Source organism: Microchirus variegatus (assembly GCF_963457635.1).
Source record: "Microchirus variegatus genome assembly, chromosome: 20".
NCBI classification, from domain to species: Eukaryota; Metazoa; Chordata; class Actinopteri; order Pleuronectiformes; family Soleidae; genus Microchirus; species Microchirus variegatus.
In genome coordinates this window covers 7,319,113-7,340,039 of record NC_139821.1, presented here as the reverse complement: position 1 = coordinate 7,340,039, position 20,927 = coordinate 7,319,113, and the positions used below count along the sequence as shown (strand labels likewise).

General features: G+C 41.7%; 2 protein-coding genes across 4 annotated transcripts; one reads left to right on the top strand and one right to left on the bottom strand.

Moving 5' to 3' along the window:
- Nucleotides 1-793: 793 nt before the first annotated feature.
- On the top strand, nt 794-7,843 carry copg2 (COPI coat complex subunit gamma 2). Its single transcript, XM_083907241.1, has 24 exons — nt 794-914; nt 1,341-1,393; nt 1,501-1,581; nt 1,666-1,737; nt 1,818-1,897; nt 2,337-2,412; nt 2,507-2,599; nt 2,698-2,784; nt 2,930-3,087; nt 3,170-3,303; nt 3,397-3,464; nt 3,552-3,740; nt 3,875-3,970; nt 4,074-4,317; nt 4,478-4,553; nt 4,709-4,812; nt 4,913-5,038; nt 5,115-5,183; nt 5,282-5,463; nt 5,859-5,988; nt 6,077-6,174; nt 6,269-6,407; nt 6,649-6,747; nt 7,703-7,843. The coding sequence occupies exons 1-24, from the start codon at nt 878-880 to the stop codon at nt 7,831-7,833; spliced, it is 2,622 nt and encodes an 873-aa protein (XP_083763367.1). The 5' UTR covers nt 794-877; the 3' UTR covers nt 7,834-7,843.
- Nucleotides 7,844-8,357: 514 nt separating this feature from the next.
- Nucleotides 8,358-18,338, bottom strand: mest (mesoderm specific transcript). Of its 3 annotated transcripts, none has more exons than XM_083907242.1 (13): nt 18,214-18,338; nt 10,761-10,951; nt 10,608-10,687; nt 10,447-10,524; nt 10,201-10,337; nt 10,053-10,111; nt 9,833-9,873; nt 9,651-9,721; nt 9,466-9,567; nt 9,301-9,377; nt 8,892-9,021; nt 8,738-8,801; nt 8,358-8,522 (listed from the first exon to the last, which is right to left on the bottom strand). In XM_083907242.1, the coding sequence occupies exons 2-13, from the start codon at nt 10,912-10,914 to the stop codon at nt 8,379-8,381; spliced, it is 1,137 nt and encodes a 378-aa protein (XP_083763368.1). In that variant the 5' UTR covers nt 10,915-10,951; nt 18,214-18,338; the 3' UTR covers nt 8,358-8,378. The 3 variants fall into 3 exon arrangements, with proteins under 3 accessions (XP_083763368.1, XP_083763369.1, XP_083763370.1); XM_083907243.1 differs by having other exon boundaries at nt 18,210-18,312; XM_083907244.1 differs by lacking the exon at nt 8,892-9,021.
- Nucleotides 18,339-20,927: the final 2,589 nt, after the last annotated feature.

The following is a 20,927-nucleotide window of genomic DNA, read 5'->3' as shown; positions in this document are numbered from 1 at the left end:
CAGTGTAAAATAAAGGTGATAAAAAAAAAAAGAATATAAATAAGCTGAGATTTGTCATGTGACCTGGTGCCTTCTTCTAATAGTAATTTGGGCTGTACACTCAGAGGTGCAATGCTGCTCTCTACAGTTCAAAGTTGTTTATCACAGTTTTGTCACCTGGTCATTAAACTAAAACTATTTTTATTACATACAATGACACCATATATATTTATAAAGTATCTGACACCCGTATGCATAACTTTACTAATCGTTTAATGTCATTAAACATCCATCCATCCATCCATTATCTACCGCTTTTTCCTCCTCCAGAGGGTCACGGGGGGTGCTGTGCCTATCTCAGCAGACATTGGGCGATAGGCGGGGTACACCCTGGACAGTTCGCCAGTCCATCACAGGGCCACATAGAGACAAACAACCATTCACTCACACACTCACACCTACGGTTAATTTAGAGTGACCAATTCACCTAATCCCCATATCGCATGTTTTTGGAAACATATTGTATAAAAACTAAATAATAAGGGCAAATGTCTGTACACCACATACCTGTCTTATTTTCCTTTGTGTTCCTTTTTTGTTTACTTTAATTCTATTTAATTTTCATGTATTAGGAAGACCTAACATCATTTTTTTTTTTACCTTATAATGTATTGATTTACGTTATGTACACATGTTTCCCATGTACTGTAAAAGTACTGTGATACAGCTGCGCCCCCAGTCGGCCAAGTACAGAATTGCTCTTACGTGTGTTCCGTCGACGTGGACGTTCAAAACCGGAAGTCACTTTTCACTTCGGCTACGTGGAAGTAGCTCGTCTTTTAACCGAGGCGAAGAGCATCATCTGTAAGCCCTCAGCGTTCACTTTAGCTCCGTGACAATGATTAAAAAATTTGACAAGAAGGACGAGGAGTCCGGTAAGATTGTAACCGTTATTTTTTTGCATTTTAAATAGCAAGGACAGCGGGGGGAAAGCAGTTAGTGGACTGACAAGGTGTTTATCGGTGCTAGCGCGGTGCTAGCCTGTTAGCTTGCTAGCTAAAGTTAATGTTAGCTGTAAAGACAAACGACCATGAATGTTAATAGCGACGCAAATGCAAATGTATATTAAAGTGCGTTCTGCGCCGATGTGTTGTTCCAATTTAAATATCAAACGGAATACGAACATTTGTCCATTCACATTTACTCCTAGCTATCCGTGCTAGCACTGGGTCAGTGTCAGTAGGATGTTTTGATGACTGACGTTGCCTTACAAGATATTAAGACTTTAACTTTTACTTAGAATTCATTTGTTGTTAAATTAAAATTACGCGTGTGACGTTGCTCTTTTTTTTAACGTTTAGGAAGTGGGTCGAACCCATTCCAAAATCTGGAGAAGAGTGCTGTTCTGCAAGAGGTAAAGTCTGCACCTGGTTTTGCGAAACGTCATCAAGAGAGCAGGTGAAATCATGTACGATTATTAACTAATGACTGCGAAATAATGCGATTATTTGTCTTTCACAGGCACGCATTTTCAATGAAACCCCCATCAACCCAAGAAGATGTCTTCACATTCTGACCAAGATTATCTACCTCCTCAACCAGGTAAAAAACACATTTGATTGACACGACAGAAATGTAAAGTATGTGATCAGCGTCAACTAATACAGACTTCTTATGTTTGATCAGGGTGAACATTTAGGGACCACAGAGGCTACCGAAGCCTTCTTTGCCATGACCAGACTCTTTCAGTCCAATGATGTAAGGTTCATTTTATTACTATTATTTTTATTGAGCAGAAATATAAATAAAACATGTTTGTTCTCTTTGTTTTCCTCTAGCAAACCCTGAGGAGGATGTGCTACCTTACCATCAAAGAGATGGCCAACATCTCAGAGGATGTAATCATCGTCACCAGCAGGTTTGTGCCACAGCATGATCACGTGTTATTATCTGTGCGCAGATGAAATGAACAAAAAGTTATTTTTATTTGAAACCTGGAACATCTGGTAAATAAACATTGCATGTTTGATTATGTAAAAATATTTTAAACTAGTGCAGTACCTGCATTTCAGGCTTAAACTGAGTCAGCATCATGTGTATGGCACATTGCAGTGTGTATCCTCTCTCTACTGGCATGAGCAGCTCATTCAGTCATATATCTGTCACATTTATACCACACTCATGTTCTAATTAAGTCCCTAGCCAAGGTTGAAGCCTGTCAAGTGAACTCATGAACAGTTTTCCGATTGACAGCCTTTCCTTGCATTAATAGACGGCTGACATCACACTATATTGTTACCATAATCCAGTTTGTGCACCGCTAATTTAATGTCTTGTTATCCCCTGGTATTTTGCAGCCTGACCAAGGACATGACAGGGAAGGAGGATGTGTACCGAGGACCTGCTATCAGAGCTCTTTGCAGGATTACAGATGTAAACCATGATTCATCCTTCCTTTCAATTTCTCTGTCTGCCACTGTGCTGTAATTCAAATATCAGCATTTATTCCCATGTCCTTCCCACACAGACCAACATGCTACAGTCTATTGAGAGATACATGAAGCAGGCTATTGTTGATAAGGTGCCCAGTGTGTCCAGCTCTGCCCTGGTGTCCTCACTGGTAAGACAGCATCAGATTGTTTGTGTATTATAATGAGAAAATGAGCCGGGAACTCAGGTTTTATTCTGACGGTATGGTTCCATTGTGTGTTTGTGCAGCACATGATGAAGATAAGCTACGACATTGTGAAGCGCTGGGTGAATGAAGCGCAGGAAGCTGCATCCAGTGACAATGTCATGGTTCAGGTGAGTAAAAAAAGACATGCAACTTTGGGAATGTGTATGATGAAGTTATCAAATATCACACTCTGTATATATTCATTTGGTTCATTAGGATGTGCCTTGACTTTACTGTGTGTGTGTGTGTGTGTGTGTGCATTCTGTCCTCCAGTACCACGCTCTGGGCCTGTTGTATCACCTCAGGAAGAATGACCGCCTCGCTGTCACCAAGATGCTCAACAAATTCACCAAGTCTGGACTGAAGTCTCCTTTTGCTTACTGCATGCTCATCCGCATCGCAAGTAAACTGCTGGACGAGACCGAGGGAGGGTGAGCGGACCTTCTGATCGAAACATCTGGTGACTCTGTGGAGGTTGTCTCTGCTGTCTCTGACCATTCTTCATGTTTACAGTCACGACAGCCCCTTGTTTGACTTCATCGAGGGCTGCCTGAGGAACAAGAATGAGATGGTGGTGTACGAGGCTGCTTCTGCCATTGTCCATATGCCCAATTGTACTGCCAGAGAGCTGGCTCCTGCTGTGTCAGGTTTGTATTTTACTCGCTGAAATCAAAAGATTTCTCACTGACAGTGTAAAACCGCAGTTAACAGCAAATGTGTGTGTGCGTGTCCTCCTGCAGTTCTGCAGCTCTTCTGTGGCTCTCCTAAAGCTGCCTTGAGATATGCTGCCGTCCGGACTCTTAACAAGGTACAGATTCAGTCTTTGTTCCTCCCATCTGTAAAATACGAGACCTGTTTTTTCAACATGCATTGACATTTAATTTGCGTCATAAAGGTGGCAATGAAACATCCCTCAGCTGTCACAGCTTGTAATCTGGACCTGGAGAACCTGATCACTGATTCAAACCGTAGCATCGCCACACTGGCCATCACCACTCTGCTGAAGACTGGCAGTGAGAGCAGCGTGGACCGACTGATGAAGCAGATCTCATCGTTTGTTTCCGAGATCTCTGACGAGTTCAAGGTCAGATGTCTGTTTTTGTAATTAAGTCCTTAAAACTGACACTGAAATGCAACATTTCTTGAACTGGTGCAGTCTCAGTACACAGCTCTATTGTCCATCGTCCTGACTCTTTCCCTGATACTTGTCTACGGCAGGTGGTGGTGGTACAGGCCATCAGCGCACTGTGTCAGAAATATCCCAGGAAGCACAGCGTCATGATGAACTTCCTGTCAAACATGCTCAGAGATGATGTAAGTCGAGCATCAACAATTACATTTTATTTGAGCAGCTTCCTTGATTATTTACTTGAAAACAAAAAACATACCAGTGACACCCCCTCTTTTACCCCCGCAGGGCGGTTTCGACTACAAGCGAGCCATTGTGGATTGTATCATCAGCATCATTGAGGAGAACCCAGAGAGCAAAGAGACTGGCTTGGCTCACCTGTGTGAGTTCATCGAGGACTGCGAGCACACGGTGTTGGCCACCAAGATCCTGCACCTCCTGGGCAAAGAAGGCCCACGCACGCCGCAGCCCTCCAAATACATCCGCTTCATCTTCAACCGAGTGGTGCTGGAGAGCGAGGCTGTTCGAGCTGGTGAGTGTCTGAACATGTCAGTGTTTCATGTAGAACCTTTGACAGCTCCATAGGGTGATCCTGTGTCAGCACCTCTTTTACATAAGCAGCATATGAGATGGTTACAGTGCTAGCACATTTTATATCAAGCTGAAATGTTGTTTTTTTTCTCTGCTTTCAGCTGCAGTCAGTGCTTTGGCTAAATTTGGAGCTCAGAATGATGATCTGCTGCCGAGTGTCCTGGTTCTTATGCAGAGGTTTTTATTTACTCTCATGATTTTTCTTTATTCCCTGGTCTTTCCTTTTGAAAAGACATGCTAACTGAAGTATTTATCCTCTGCCGATTGAGAAAAATTACTTTTTAGGACTGAATTTGTGGTGTAATGCTCCTTTTAATATCTGTCTGTTTCAGGTGCATGATGGACAGTGATGACGAGGTGCGAGACAGAGCCACTTTCTACATGAATGTGCTCCAGCAGAAGCAGAAGGCTTTGAACGCTGCTTACATCTTTAACGGTAAGACACACAAACGTCTTTCCATTTCCTCAAAGACCCCTTTGAAAGTTTGAGATACAGCCCAAAAACTTGAGTCTTTCTTTCTGTTTGTTCTTCTTAGGTCTGTCTGTTTCTGTCCCCGGCCTGGAGAAAGCCCTCCACCAGTACACTCTGGAACCCTCAGTGGAACCTTTCGACATTAAGACCGTTCCTCTGGCCACTGCTCCCATCACAGAGCAGAGAACAGGTACGACCGCAGAGCTGTTTATCTTAAGTTACACGTGGTAATCGATAGATCGCTGAAGTTGTTTGTTTCCTCTCAGAAATGGCCCCCATCGCAACCAGCAAACTTCCAGAAAAGTTGGCGCCATCACGCCAGGACATTTATCAGGGTATGATGACATGGTGAACATGACGCGTGAACAATACCTCTGTGATAAAACTCTGTTGTGTTCATTATTATCTCTACTTCTTGTCGTCGCTCTGACAGAGCAACTGGCAAACATCCCAGAGTTACACGGCCTGGGTCCACTCTTCAAGTCGTCGGAGCTGGTGCGGCTGACGGAGGCCGAGACGGAGTACGTGGTGTGCTGCGTCAAACACACCTTCGCCAGACACATCGTGTTCCAGTTCGACTGCACAAACACTCTGAACGACCAGCTCTTGCAGAAGGTAGCGGCGGTTTGACCTCTTACTTTGACAGCCACAGCTTTCTTCTCTCTCTCTTCACTTCCTCCTTTTGTGTAGTTACACATTTCTTCTTTTTCTTTGAGTAACTAAATATATGTTACGTTGCATTTTCACTCTAAACTAACCATAATGTTTAAGATGAGCATAAATGATGGATTTTTGTCAGCACAATTGCCAATATTTGCAATTTTAAATTTTGTCGACAGCGCCCTCTGTTGGTCTCAAGCTTAATAGCAACAACAAAAACTCATGATACTGACTTTTTATTGATAATTGTGGGTCATTTTTTCTCTCTGTGCTGGATAAAACCAGTTCACGGGACTAACTAGGGTGATTAAAGCACAGTTGTCAATGTAATGTGTGGCTCTTTGTGTCAGGTCATCGTGCAGATGGAGCCGTCGGAAGCCTACGAGGTGATTAACTACATTCCCGCCCACAGTCTCCCCTACAGTCAGCCCTGTTCCACGTACACTCTGGTCCGCCTGCCGGAAGACGACCCCACTGCTGGTAGGAGCACTGGCACTTAAGTTTATTTAAGATAAAGATTTAAAAAAAAAAATTCTTATCAAATAAATTGTTGTTATTGTGTCCACAGTGTCTTGCACATTCAGCTGCACTATGAAGTACCTGGTCAGAGATTGCGATCCAAACACAGGAGAGCCTGACGACGACGGTTATGACGATGAATATGTGGTACGTGAACACAACAAACTATCTAACATGCAGAATTAGTGTCTTTTAATCTGTGTAAATGATCTCATTATCACTGTTCACTGCTCTGCTTCAGCTGGAGGATCTGGAGGTGGCGGTCGCCGACCACATCCAGAAGGTTTTGAAGCCAAACTTCGGAGCAGCGTGGGAGGAAGTGGGAGATGAGTTTGAGAAGGAAGAGACGTTTGCCCTGGCGTCCGTGCGGACGTTAGACGGTACAAATTTAATCTGAAGTCCTTCTCATTGAGAAGACAGAGTAATATCATGTACAGATGGAGCGTGTCAATCATTTTCCAGCTACAATTTCTGTGGAAATGCACGTTCTGTTTCCCTTCAAGTTTCTTCTGGGATTTTTTTTTTTTTTTTTACACATTTTTACAGAATGTTAATTTTGACCAACTGTGACCCAGTGTCATCATGTGACTAATGTTTTTTTTTTTTTTTTTTATCATGCAGAGGCAGTGAGTAACATCATCAGCTTCCTGGGAATGCAGCCATGTGAGCGCTCCGACAAAGTTCCAGAAAACAAGAATTCACACGTCCTCTTCTTGGCAGGTGGGTGCCGAGTGTTTGTTACAGGGGTCACTCTTTGGATTTGAATTGATATTTGGCAACTGGTATTTATTTATTTTTTATTTGGGAAGACACACATCACATTTATACATACATATCAAAATAAATAATATATAAGTCTTATGTCTTTCTCTAGAGCTGTCCCTTTCATTTTACCTTAAGTAATTAACTGAACATTTGAACAAGGCAATTTGTATTTTTTTTTTATACCAATTACTTCCTCAGAAATGTTGTAGGGCTGCAACCATTCATCGATTTATAAAATCAATTAAATTATGCATCAACTATTTTGATAATCGGTTTGAATGCTTTTTTAATAATTAAACCAAGCTATCAGATTTTTCAGTGTCTTAATTTCTTGGGGGTTTCTCTGCTCCATATTATAAATATGTTAATAATATATATATTTTAAATATTAAAATCATTAATTTTGGTTTGTGGACATTTGAGAACATCATTACAATGTTTAGGAAGCAATGATCAACATTTTCTGACTTTTTATGGACCATACACATACAAGCCCTAAAATGTTGTCACTCGAAATTAAGTTTTTATGAAATGTGTTTTTTATTGGTTTAATAAAGAAGTGTTTCATTAGGAAAGTTCTCTAAAACAATAGTTTTACTCACCTGCATGGGTATTTTTGAAATATCGCAGTAAGGTTTTTTACGTTTGATGGAGGTTGTTGCATATCAATAAAAGGTCCATTTGAATTAGTAAAAAACTAAACGATCAGACACTGTGTAAATGTGTGGATTACTGCTTATCTGGCTGAACTAACAGTAGCAGCAGCGGTGGTAAAAAAACTTAGATAAAGAGAATTTTCTTTTTACTGAATTGTAAAAAGGCCGTTCATTTGTGTATATGTTGATGGAAACCTGTGCAAGTTAATTAGCCGGCAAATCTTTAACCCGCATCTCTGCCTCCTTTCTCTCAGGCGTGTTCCGTGGCGGCCACGACGTTCTTGTCCGTGCTCGCCTGGCGTTGGCCGACAGCGTCACCATGCAGGTGACGGTTCGCAGCGGAGACGAGACGGTGGTCGACATCATCCTGGCGTGTGTGGGATAAAGTCCTTACATCACAGTGTCAACAACAAGACCCTTAATGTCTCCAGAGCTGAGTGTCTCTTTTTTTTTTTTTTTGTCTCCGTAGCTCTAAAGTTAAATATATATTGTAATTATTACGCTGACATCAATTAACCTGTAAAACAACACAAATGTTTTATTATTTGTTGCACAGGAACTTTTTCCTGTTTCTACTTTCTTTGTCCGTCTGCTCAATCTACAATAAAGTCTTGACTGTCAAAATAAATTACTAGTTTACTACATTACTACTACAAAACTAGGTTTATTTTGAAGAAAGGAAGACATTTCATTGACGAGAGAAATTTAGAAAATCATAGCACTCGTTCAGAAATCCGCTGGTGTTCTACAAGGAGAATCATAATGGGGTCGACCCGCAAATCTAATTAGTAAATCAGTTGCATCGTCTAGTTTTTCTTTAGCTCACATCCTTAAAAGGCAGATGCTGGAAAATAAGTGAACAGTCGAAGTTAAATCCCAGATGAACGCAGCATTTTCTTCTGAATACAATCATTAGGAACGTTAAAGTCGTTATTGATCATTTTTGCATTTCCTCTTCAAAAAGAGTGAATAAAGTTGAAATAAGCGTTGAGGAAGCCTGTGGGATCTTCCAGCTGAGGGTAGTGACTGATGTGTTCGTCCAGGACGCTCACGGTCGACCTCTGCACCAGCTGCCTGCAACCAGCGAGATTCCCAACGTGAGTTCAATTCTTGGAATTTCCACTTAATTATTAAACGTGAATACGCTCAAGTTTCTTTGAGAAACAACAAAATACTGTTATCTGCATGTTTTAAGGCACAAAGGATTAACTGTGGTAAATAGGAGTGAAATCAAATCATTTCCGGAGCAGAAAACAAAACATGAGAATAAAGAAAAGACAAGGACTCACTGGTAAAGACGGATGAACTGTGGATGAGGGTTGACGGGGTCCAGAGGTCCATAGATCATATGCACTGCGAGACAAGATGGGAAAAGTCATTCAGTGACTGAAGTACATAGTGTTTGTGCAATTTCTAAATTACAAAATTAGGTCACACACACACACTCTGTCTCTCTCTCCTGAGCTCAACATCACAGATGGACCACTAAGACGACCACGTTTCTCACGGGATAAGCAGCTTAGCGTTAGCGTCTTTCTGGCTGAGGCTGCTGTGGTCTTTACTTCTACTACACCTTAGAGGAAGGAAGTGATTACTTCATCTCTCTCACTAGCACATTATGTAACGTTCATTCATGTGTATCCACACCTGATTTCTACATAGGTCTTATTCAAGTTATTCAAGATATCCTCAATTGACGATACCTACATTGTATTTTCCAGATATCTTGAATTAAGCTAGTCAGATGTAGAAAACTTGACAAACAAAATATAGATATCTGTCATGGTAATTCCAGACAAGTCAAATGTGGCGATTATAAATGTCAAAGAATTGCACATTTGCAGAAACTTACACGGGACGAAGGTGGAAGTGAGCGCGCCCACCCATCGCTCTCTGTGTTTAAATCTCTGGTTGATGACCTGCAGAATACTGAGAGAGAGAAAATCACATGAAAATAATGCATTTTCATTGATTTACACACACAAAACGAGATGAACACAAAGAGACACACACACACCTGTCTACAACTAGGTTGCCGTCATTGTAGCGCAAACTGGTCCACATGTCCCAGAAGTCAGCGTCCGAGGGCTGCGTGTATGGACCAAACACTTCTCCAATCCTGCCCGGCAACAGAGACAAACTACCTGACAACACTGTACTGGTTCAAACGTGTGCTGTGTTGTTGCTGCTGTTGCCGTTTACCCTCTTTGGAAAATCATAAAGTTGGTGAGACGTGTCAGGATTGGAGCCAGAACAGTGGAGTCCTTCAGGAGCTTCACAGGACAAAAAAAGGGAGATTATGGTAAGAGTGTAGTGGAATTTTGTGTTGTGAGTCAATAATGTGAATATTTCTTTGGATGGAGAAAACACAGAAGGTCACTCACTGTCTGCAGCAGCCGAGGATAGTGTGTTTCAGGGAATAATCCTGTTGGGAAACAAGAAGATCAACACAAAGTAAAGTCTTAACTGCTTGTTTTGTACAAACATCCAAAAAAAAACTTTTGGACTTTATTTTGTTCTTTTCAAGACTAATTCTTTCTCTTTTTTTCCCTTTTAACTCATTACAGAAAGTGAACAAATAAAAAAAGCAGACCACAGTGGTACCTCCATTAGAAAGACACAGGCTGTTGAAGGTCAGGTGACCTGTGCGATTTTGGTCACTCCTGGTTGAAGAAGAACACAGAGACACAGAGGTGAGTGGGCACTTTACACAATACTCTGTTAGGGACCATTTCCACACACACACACTAACCTGTAGAGCAGCTCCAGGGCCACAGTGTCTCCATAATCGTGAGACACCAGGTTGACCCTCTGGTTGCTCAGACCCAAGTGAGCCACCAGAGCCTCCACCACACTGGCCTGCTCAAAGATGGAGTATCTGTGTGGACGCTTGAGGAAGGACCAGGCGTGGGATAAACACGTGAGTCATGAGCACACACTGTTTTTGTTTCCCAATGTTACACATTAAGTCACAAACTAAGAGTGGTTAATTACTCACCGGTTTGTCACTGAAGCCAAAGCCCAGGAAATCCAGTGCAATGACGCGATGGAAGCGCTGAGTGAGTGGCTCCCAGATCTGTGTGTGATGGGGAAAAAAAACATCGGTACTGATGTGTGAGCACTTAATATATTGATTGATCTACGGAGCGCAGAGCGAACCTTGTTCCAGTCGTAACTGGAGGTGGGAAAGCCGTGCAGCAGAATGACGACATCGGAGCTTCCTAACGCCCCATTGGAGTCTGGTGAAAACAGAAATAATGTGATGTGCTGAAGGTGTTTGTCGTTGACGGCTGTGTTGGTGGATTCTCTTGCCTCTGTAGAAGATCTTGTTGCCTCTGAAGTCGAACACTTGGCCGGTGCTGTGCCACTTCTGTAGGGCGGGCGAGAGCTGTGGGGGTGGGATGTGCAGGTAGACGGCCACCAGTGGGATGCAGATCAGACCCACGTGGATCCACCACTCTCTCATGTTGAGCGTGGCAGTGAGGGATGACACATTCCTGCCTCTGAGAGACAGAGACACGTTAGGCACATTAGTAAAGAGTCGAGATAGACAGAGCAGGGTCGGCGGTTACGGTTTCAACACGTAAGAACAAGGACAGTGTTCCGTTAAAGAAAACGCACATTTATCTGTGTTTCCATCAATTGAATATGGGGAGTTAGTTCACTGAGAAGACAGTAGATGCTGCAAAAGTCTGTGTCACCTGGAATGCATAACAGGGTGCAAGTTGACATCAATCACGAAAGCTGTGGGATTATGAAATATGACGACATTTTGTCGCCATTTCAATTCATTATTGTAGTAAAAGTAGTGTAGAATAATGTGGTTTCCTCATGAATTCACACATTTCTCAATACGTTTCCTCAGTTTTTCAAGAATCAAGCAAGTGGAAAACTGCAGTCAGGCTTTTTAGTCACATTTTGGACGACATACTGAAGTATGATTTTTTGTGAAACTTAGGACAACATATTTAAGTATGACTTTTTTGTCAAATTTTAGACGACATACTGACGTATGACTTTTTTTTGTCAAATTGTGATGTTTACAACTGTTGTTAACATCCGTGATCTGATCACAGGCGTTCACATGCCACCGGCTAATGCTAATGTGACGTCACTGCTCCACAGTAAACAAACACCTTTCATTCCATTTGTCTTCACATACAAATGATGTTGTTTTCTGTTTGTTACAGAAAGACAAAGAATACAGGAAATGTTTGAAAAATGTTCATCAATGTTTCTCAAACCTGGAATTGATGATTCTCAAATGTCTTCTCTTTTTTTTTATCCACTGCCAAAAATTCTGTTTTAATTATTTCTTTGTTATAAGGAACAAATAAAGCAAATGTTCAACTTGTGTAATAAAAGAAAACAATTAAAGAACCAACCATTTTTATTGATTATTAAAGCAATTGCCAATTAATTTAGTAATGGTTTAATAATGCAGTAATCATTGCATCCCTACTTGTTTTGGGGGGCTTGAGCACAGCCCTGATCTCCCACTACCACACAACCACCAGTGAGTAATCTCTTGGGACTGCGAGGTGGATTCGAACCAGCCACCACCAGACTGGCACAACCTTACAGGTGCAAATGAAACCACTACGCCACACATCCCTGTGTGATTTAGGAGCTCTTGGTGTTTTTCATTATTCACTTTGGATGTGGAGCCTTAAATGTTGGATTATAAGGGAATTGAACCCTTAGTAAGTTAACCAGTTGAGCTAACTACACACTCTTGCTTTCATTTTCTAACTGTTTGGCTGCGTACGCTGAACTGACGTTATTAAGTAGTTCAATACGTTGAGGTCATGGGTTCAATTATTGAAAGGCTCCCAAATTTTGCAGATAAGCACACAAGGACAAATAGCTCATGGGACTAAGAGAATGACTCAAGTTCCTAAGATTCGTGTGAGTATAGGTTCAAATCTTGCATGGATTGATTTTTAAATACAATATTCAACCAGAAAGACTAAATAGGAGTTCAAAAAAATGAAAGAAAGAGTCTGAAGTTAGCTCAACTGGTTAAGGAGCAGTCCTCAGGATCCTGAGGTTATGGGTTCAACCCTTGGTTCGTGTGAGTATGGGTTTGAATCTTACATGGACTAAATTTTGAATACAATATTCAACCACAGACAGTAAATAGGAGTTCGAAAAATGAAAGCAAGAGTGTGGAGTTAGCTCAACTGGTTAAGGAGCAGTCCTCAGGATCCTGAGGCTATGGGTTCAATCCCCTTATACGCCAACATTTAAGGTTCCACATCCAAAGTGAACACTGAAAAGCACCAAGAGCTCCCAAATCTCTCAGGGATGTGTGGCGTAGTGGTTGAGTTCACAACTGTAAGGTTGTATCAGTCAGATGGTGGCTGGTTCGAATCCACCTCGCTGTTCCTAGAGATTACTCGGTGGTGCGGAGCGGCAATAAAGTGGAGGAGGGAGAGGAGGGAAGAGAAGGACAGTAGGAGGAGAGTAGGAGAGGAAGAGGGAGGACAATAGGAGAGAGTAGGAGAAGGGGAGGAAGAGGGAAGAGGGAGGAGAGTAGGAGGAAGAGACGAGAGGGAGAGGAGGAGTAGGAGAGGAGGAGAGGAGAGGGAGGAGAGTAGCAGAGAAGAGGGAGGAGAGAGTAGGAGAGAGGGAGGAGAGTAGGAGAGGAGAGGAGGGAAGGGGAGGAAGAGAAGAGCGGAGAGGGAGAGGAAGAGGGAGGAGAGGAAGAGGGAGGAGAGAGAGTAGGAGAGGGAGGAGAGAGAGTAGGGGGAGGAGAAGGAGAGAGGAGGGGAGAGGAGAGTAGAGAGGGAGGGCAGGAAGAGAGGAGAGTAGGAGAAGAGAGGAGAGTAGGAGAGGAAGGGGAGGAAGAGGGAGGAGAGTAGGAGAGGAAGAGGGAGGAGAGTAGGAGAAGGGGAGGAGGAAGAGGAAGGAGAGTAGGAGAAGGGGAGGAGGGGGAGGAAGGAGAGTAGGAGAAGGGGAGGAGGGGGAGGAAGGAGAGTAGGAGAAGAGAGTAGAGTAGGAGAGGAAGGGGAGGGAGAGGAAGGAGAGAGGAGGAGAGCAGGAGAGGAAGAGGGAGGAGAGTAGGAGAGGAGAGGAGAGGAGGGAGAGGGAGGAGAGCAGGAGAGGAGAGTAGAGAGGGAGGGCAGGAAGAGGGAGGAGAGTAGGAGGAGGAAGAGAGGAGAGTAGGAGGAGGAAGAGAGGAGGAAGAGAGGAGAGGAGAGGAGAGAGAAGAGGGAGGGGAGAAGAGCCATTCAGGTGGACTCCTTCTCCTTCATGGAGAAGATATATTTTTTTGTCTGTGGCAATCTATTTCCTCCTTGTTATTGATGTTTGTTTTTAAAAGGACACAGAAATATTCTTCAGAGTCCTGTAATCTGGCAGTGCAGGAAAAGGGAGGATTGGTTCTCTCCCTCCCCACTCTCCTCCTCCCTCTCCTACTCTCTCCCCCTACTCTCTCCTCCCCTACTCTCTCCTCCCCTACTCTCTCCTCCCCTTCCTCTCTTACTCCCCTTCCTCTCCCCTCCTACTCTCCTCTCTCCTACTCTCCTCCTCCCCCTCTCCTACTCTCCTCCTCCCCCTCTCCTACTCTCCTACCCTCTTCTCCTACTCTCCTTCCTCTTCTACTCTCCTCCCTCTTCCTCTCCTACTCTCTCTTCCTCTCCTCTCCCTCTCCCTCTCCTCCCTCTTCCTCTCCTACTCTCCTCCTCCCTCCCCTCCTCTCCTCTCTCTTCCTCTCCTACTCTCCTTCCTCTCCCTCTCCTCCTACTCTCCTTCCTCTTCTACTCTCCTACTCTCCTCCTCCCTCTCCTACTCTCTCCTACTCTCCTCCTCCCTCTCCCTCTCCTACTCTCTCTCCTACTCTCTCCTCCTCCCTCTTCCTCTCCTACTCCTCTCCTCCCCTTCCTCTCCCTCTCCCCTCTCCTACTCTCCTCCCTCTCTTCCTCCCCTCCTCTCCTCTCTCTTCCTCTCCTACTCTCCTCCTCCCCTTCCTCTCCTCTCCCTCTCCTACCCTCTTCTCCTACTCTCCTTCCTCTTCTACTCTCCTACTCTCCTCCTCCCTCTCCTACTCTCTCCTCTCCTACTCTCCTCCTCCCTCTCCTACTCTCTCCTCCTCCCTCTTCCTCTCCTACTCTCCTCTCCTCCCTCTTCCTCTCCTCTCCTACTCCTCTCCTCCCTCTTCCTCTCCTACTCTCCTCCTCCCTCTCCTACTCTCCTCCCTCTCCTCTCCCTCCCATCCTCCACTTTATTGCCGCTCCGCACCACCGAGTAATCTCTAGGGACGGCGAAGTGGATTCGAACCAGCCACCATCTGACTGATACAACCTTACAGTTGTGAACTCAACCACTACGCCACACATCCCTGAGAGATTTGGAAGCTCTTGGTGCTTTTCAGTGTTCACTTTGGATGTGGAACCTTAAATGTTGGCGTATAAGGGGATTGAACCCATAATCTCAGGATCCTGAGGACTGCTCCTTAACCAGTTGAGCTAACTCCACACTCAATCTTATATCTTTCGAACTCCTATTTACTGTTTGTGGTTGAATATTGTATTTAAAATTCAAACCCATACTCACAGGAACCAAGGGTTGAACCATAACCTCAGGATCCTGAGGACTGCTCCTTAACCAGTTGAGCTAACTCCACACTCTTGCTTTCATTTTTCGAACTCCTATTTACTGTCTGTGGATGAATATTGTATTCAAAATTTAGTCCATGTAAGATTCAAACCCATACTCACACGAACCAAGGGTTGAACCCATAACCTCAGGATCCTGAGGACTGCTCCTTAACCAGTTGAGCTAACTCCAGACTCTTTCGTTCGTTTTTCCAACTCCTATTTACTCTTTCTGGTTGAATATTGTATTTAAAAATCAGTCAATGCAAGATTTGAACCTATACTCACACGAATCTTAGGAACTTGAGTCATTCTCTTAGTCCCATGAGCTATTTGTCCTTGTGTGCTTATCTGCAAAATTTGGAAGCCTTTCAATAATTGAACCTATGACCTCAACATATTGAACTACTTAATAACGTCAGTTCAGCGTACGGAGCCAAACAGTTAGAAAATGAAAGCAAGAGTGTGTAGTTAGCTCAACTGGTTAAGGAGCAGCCTTCAGGATCTTGAGGTTATGGGTTCAATCCCCTTATATGCTAACATTTAAGGTTCCACATCCAAAGTGAATACTGAAAAACACCAAGAGCTCCTAAATCACACAGGGATGTGTGGCGTAGTGGTTTCATTTGCAACTGTAAGGTTGTGCCAGTCTGGTGGTGGCTGGTTCGAATCCACCTCGCAGTCCCAAGAGATTACTCACTGGTCGTGGTGTGGTAGTGGGAGATCAGGGCTGTGCTCAAGCCCCCCCTAAACAAATAGGGATGCAATGATTACTGCATTATTAAACCATTACTAAATTAATTGGCAATTGCTTTAATAATCAATGAAAATTGTTGGTTCTTTAATTGTTTTATTTTATTACACATGTTGAACATTTTCTGCTTTCTTTGTTCCTTATAACATATATAAGGATAATATATAATAATTAAAACAGAATAATTTTTGGCTTGTGGATAAAAAAAAAGAGAAGACATTTGAGAATCATCAATTCCAGGTTTGACGAACATTTCCTGGAGTCTTTGTCTTTCTGTAACAAACAGAAAACAACATTTGTATGTGAAGACAATACATACTAAACTATACCATTTTGGACAACATACTATACTAGGACATTTTTGACCATTTTTGTCATAGTATAGTATCGTCCAAAAATGGTCAAAAACAACATAGTATAGTATGTTGTCCAAAAATTGTCAAAAAGGTCATACTCTAATATGTCGTCCAGAAATGGTCAAAAACGTCATAGTACATAGTATGCCCTCCAAAAATGGTCAAAAACAACATAGTATAGCATGTTGTCCAAAAATGGTCAAAAACGTCATAGGATAATCGTATGTGGTCCAAAAATGGTCAAAAAACGCGTCAAAAAAACGTCATAGTATATCGTCCAAAAATGCTCAAAAAACTCATAGTATATAGTACGTTGTCCAAAAATGGTAAAAAAAATGGTCATGGTATAGTATGTCGTCCAAAATTTGAGTGAAAGTCATACCGCGTTATGTCGTTCAAAACCTGTCAAATTTTGTCCAAAATTTGGGGAAAAAAAGTCTAAGTAAGTTAGTAAGTAAGTTAGTAAGTAAGTAAGTAAGTTGGTTACAATCGAGGTATCCTTTCTATTTTATAATTTTATATTCCCTATATGTGTACTGGTGAAGTGTAAATAAAGTTTAAGTCAATAGGTTGGTCGAAGTAATGGATGTCGTCCAAAAACGTCAGTACAGTAGTCTCAGGCCCGGGGGCCGATATTATATAACTGCGGTGTTCAACAGAGTCAATGGCCCATTAGTGGGAAGTTCGAGGTTTATATTTTCGTTATGATATGAATTGTTAATATACCGGTGCATGCAAAAACTGAGGCCAGCACCTATTAAATGCTGGAAAGTCTCTTTGCGCAAAAGCGAAACTTGGCTGCAGATTATGAACTCCCCTACAGAACTCTCTTCTCTTTGAGCAGTTAACTAAAGAGATCAGCTCATCTGCATCTGTTATTCCTTAACAGCGCTAAAGCGTCTTCTAGATTGAGACCGGTGTGAAAACAATGAAAAGTGCGCTCTTGAGAATCTGTCAACATGTTTCACTAAGATCTACTCAGATCTCCTGTATTTCATCGCGACTGTACTCGATCCTCATCATAAAGATCATTTCATATATGGATGTGTGGATATAACTGCGCATAGAGTAATTATCCATTCTGCGTTGGATATGCAGAACCCCCTTGCAGCTGCGCACAATGCAGGAGATGCAGGAGATAGAGAAGAGCAGAGTCAGCAGAGGTGGTGTGGAGGAAAAAAGGCCTGAGGGGCACCTTCTATAATTGCAATGCCTTGACTTTAGTGATGTCAGTACACACAGTTCCAGCCATAACAACTAAATTGGATTAAAATACAATGTTACAGAATTGGCATAACAATTCATTTAGTTTTTTTTCCACCATGATGGTCTTCCAAAAAGCACCACCACTAGATTGCAGTGTATCATTGTATATGCAGTGAAATTGAATAAGTAATAAATACAGAAAGTTATTTATCAATATGTTACGGAGTAGTTCCCTTGATTTTACATTATATTTGGTGACATTAGTTACATTTATTCTGTAAGACAGTTACATCTGGCACCTTTGAGGTTAACCATTAGTGAGGTTAACCCTCAGTGAAAATTAGTTTGACACACATTGACTATACTGTCATCCAAATTTAACAAAAACGTAATACTATACTATGTCGTTCCATTGCAACTTATGACTTTTTTGTCAAATTTTGGACAGATTTTTTTTTTCTTTACTTTGTCAAACTTTGGATAAAACATTTTTTTGACTCTCTCACAGAGAACAGAGACACAAACTAACAACAAGGACAAACATGTCCCCTTTTATTTACCAAGTTACTGAGAACAGCAGCTGCAAAGTAAATACCGAGACAATCACTTTTAAAAAGAAATCGTTTTGACTAATCACTGCAGGTAAAAGGTCATGCATGATAACGGTATCACACACACACACACACACACACACACACACACACACACACACCTGCCTCCTCACCTACACTGTCAACAGTACAATACGACACACAAACACACACACACGTGTATCGATCCAAAATTGATTTCAGGGTTAGAAAGGCAGTCACAGGTGTGTTTGTGTTGTTGTGTTGTTGTTGTTTACCCACAGTGTTGTCCTGTCTTCAGCACAGTGTCTCCTCTGTGTATCCACGGTCCATGTCTGCACAGTTACAGTCCTGCCGAGCGGAAACACAAACCACGGCGCGTGCACAAAGCAGAAGACACGGATCCCTAGCGCATGCGCAGTAGTGTCGCTCCCATCATGCCTCTCGGCTATGTGGGCGCGTCCATGAACAGCGAAAGGCATGATGGGAGTACGCTCATGACGTGCGCTGGAGGTTTTTCATGAATACCGATGTACCGCACGTTAGCTTCGGCTTCAACAGCAAAACCAACTATAGTAAATACAGTAAGCTAAACTATATAATGACGTCGTTAAAGATTAAAATTAGCAATTTATTGGTTTATTTAATTTAACGTGGCTATTAGTTTATATGTGTTGTTACAGGAATCATGTTGTTTTTGCCTGGTTTCCCTGATATAAATAAAATCAAATGTTCCATTCATTGATATACTGTATGCTAATGTTGTACAATACAAAATGTTGCTGTCACAGAACCCAGGGATTTCTATATATTATTGTCCAAGAAAATAATGACATTTAGTCATTTTATGATTAAAAAAACAATTCCATTGAATATGTTCAATTTTGTAACCGTTTTTGTGTGAGGTGGTTTACAAATAAAGCTAACTTATAATTATAATTTCTATTGTGGTTCATATAATGATCATACCATATTAAAATAAACCTGCAGACTCTAACATGATCATCTTATTAGGAACAATAACAATAATGTGTTAAAAATAAATGTTAATGAGCGACAAATAATTAACTAAAACCTGCTTTGTTGTAATATTTAAAAAACGACAACCCCTCATTGTCTTCCTTTTTGGGCCCTGAGTATTTTTTGGTTGCAGTACCCAGAGTGGCCACCATGACAAAATTGTCTCCAAGGCAGATCTTATGATACATCCATGGTCAAAAACAAGGTGGTGCATAGAAGTTTACTGCCCCCTGCTGGTCCGGATGTGAAACAACAAGGGGTCTTTCTTTCTTGTTTTGTTTGTTTTCATAACCACATTTATTGAATTACTCATTTCACCAAACCAAAAACTACAAATTAAGAAAGTGAGGTATAAATATATATATATCCCTCTGCAATGTAGAAAAAAAGGTAAGATAAATAGCTTCTAAAATGTGAATATTTTCTGGTTTCGATGCTCCAGCCAGATAATAAAAGAAATCATTAAAACTGAATAGTTTTTGGACAAAACAAAACATAACATTTGGGAACATGGTCCTTTCCAGGTTTGAGAAACACTGATCAACGACATTTTATGCATGGACAGAAATGAAAAGCGTGGGCCGCCGGCGTTAGGCTAAATACATTTTTTATTTTTAAAAACCATACACATTACTCGACAAGTTTCAAATGTAAATCCAATCACGATATCCATTTAAAATGCTCAAGATAAAACAGACATGAAAGTACTGTTATTTCCAAATGTTAAAAGATAAAAAAATAATAATCCATAAAACAGATGGAAAAAAACAAAAACAAACAAACAAACAAAAACAAACATTCGTTCCCGTGACAGGAAGAAGCTACAGAACAAACTCCTCATGTGGATTCTTCTTCTTCTCTCAGTCTCTCACACATGTGAATGCGAGCCTAGCTGCTATTGTGTCATCTGAAAAAATAATATTAATAATAATAGAAGGAAAACAAAGTATTTCCTCAGAGAACGCTGTGATTTAGCATTTTCACCTCCTTCCTCCTCCTCAGCCCTCCAGGTGAAGGTGGCCCCCCCTGCAGGAAGAATCGAGCACTGTCCCAAACAACGTAATTAAGTCACAAACTATAAGAAGCCGGTTTCCTCGTTCACCACCGTTTGCACCCTGAGATGAAATATTCCAGAACACACACTTTTTTTTTTAAGTGGCCGACCCCTCCCCCCCTCCCTTAAATGTTGTGATTGGTGTCAAATCATCCAAAATCACTTTAGTGCGTTGAACGCTGTATCATCAGTATTGTCATAAAAATACAAAGGTACATCTTTTTTATTATTATTATTATTATTTATCGTGATCTGTATCAAAATCCTGCCCCCCCCACCCCAACCCTGCCCACCGTCCACCCCCGCCCCCAAAAAAGGAACGCTATGAAATAAAGTACCCTGTGCTGACAGATACCAGTGTATGCCTAGTCTTTATTCTTGAAAAAAAAAAAATGCACATGTCCAATTCTTTTAGCAGTTCCAGTACATCAGGTGTCAAAAATATCTTACAAACAAACCAAAATGCAGCAACATTTATTCATGATGGAGTCTTTTGGATCGGGCTGAAGGAAAAATAAAAAATATTTAAGCCAAAGAAAAACTTATGTTTCTGTTTTTTTTCTCTTAAAGATTGAATGAAATATGAAAATAATTCACTTGCTCTTTTGACCAGGACAATATTTATCTAAATACATAAAATCTGAAGTTTTTTTTTTTTCTAAAGGTCTTTTTAAATTAAATACTTTTTCTATGCCTGAGTAAACAAATGTCAGTATTTGTACATTGGCAGGGGGCTGACGTTTGACTGAGAAAACTAAAAGTGAGCAGGAACCATATTTATCAAGCATCCAGAGGCAGGGGGAAAATATATATATCAATATTTCAATTTTAAGAATGAATATTTGGTTTGACTTTGAGCTGCAAGATTCATTTTTTTTTCTTTATCTGAAGGAAATTGTCCCCTCCCCCAAAAACAGGTGAC

Bases quoted from the DNA above. Each gene is read 5' to 3' on its own strand.
- copg2 (XM_083907241.1), top strand. From the start codon at position 878: ATGATTAAAAAATTTGACAAGAAGGACGAGGAGTCCG. The intron at 5,989-6,076 runs GTAGGAGCACTG...TTGTGTCCACAG, and splicing joins GGAAGACGACCCCACTGCTG to TGTCTTGCACATTCAGCTGC. The intron at 6,408-6,648 runs GTACAAATTTAA...TTTATCATGCAG, and splicing joins GTCCGTGCGGACGTTAGACG to AGGCAGTGAGTAACATCATC.
- mest (XM_083907242.1), bottom strand. From the start codon at position 10,914: ATGAGAGAGTGGTGGATCCACGTGGGTCTGATCTGCATCCCACTGGTG. The intron at 10,525-10,607 runs GTTCGCTCTGCG...CATCACACACAG, and splicing joins CCAGTTACGACTGGAACAAG to ATCTGGGAGCCACTCACTCA. The intron at 10,338-10,446 runs GTGAGTAATTAA...TCCTTCCTCAAG, and splicing joins TTGGCTTCAGTGACAAACCG to CGTCCACACAGATACTCCAT.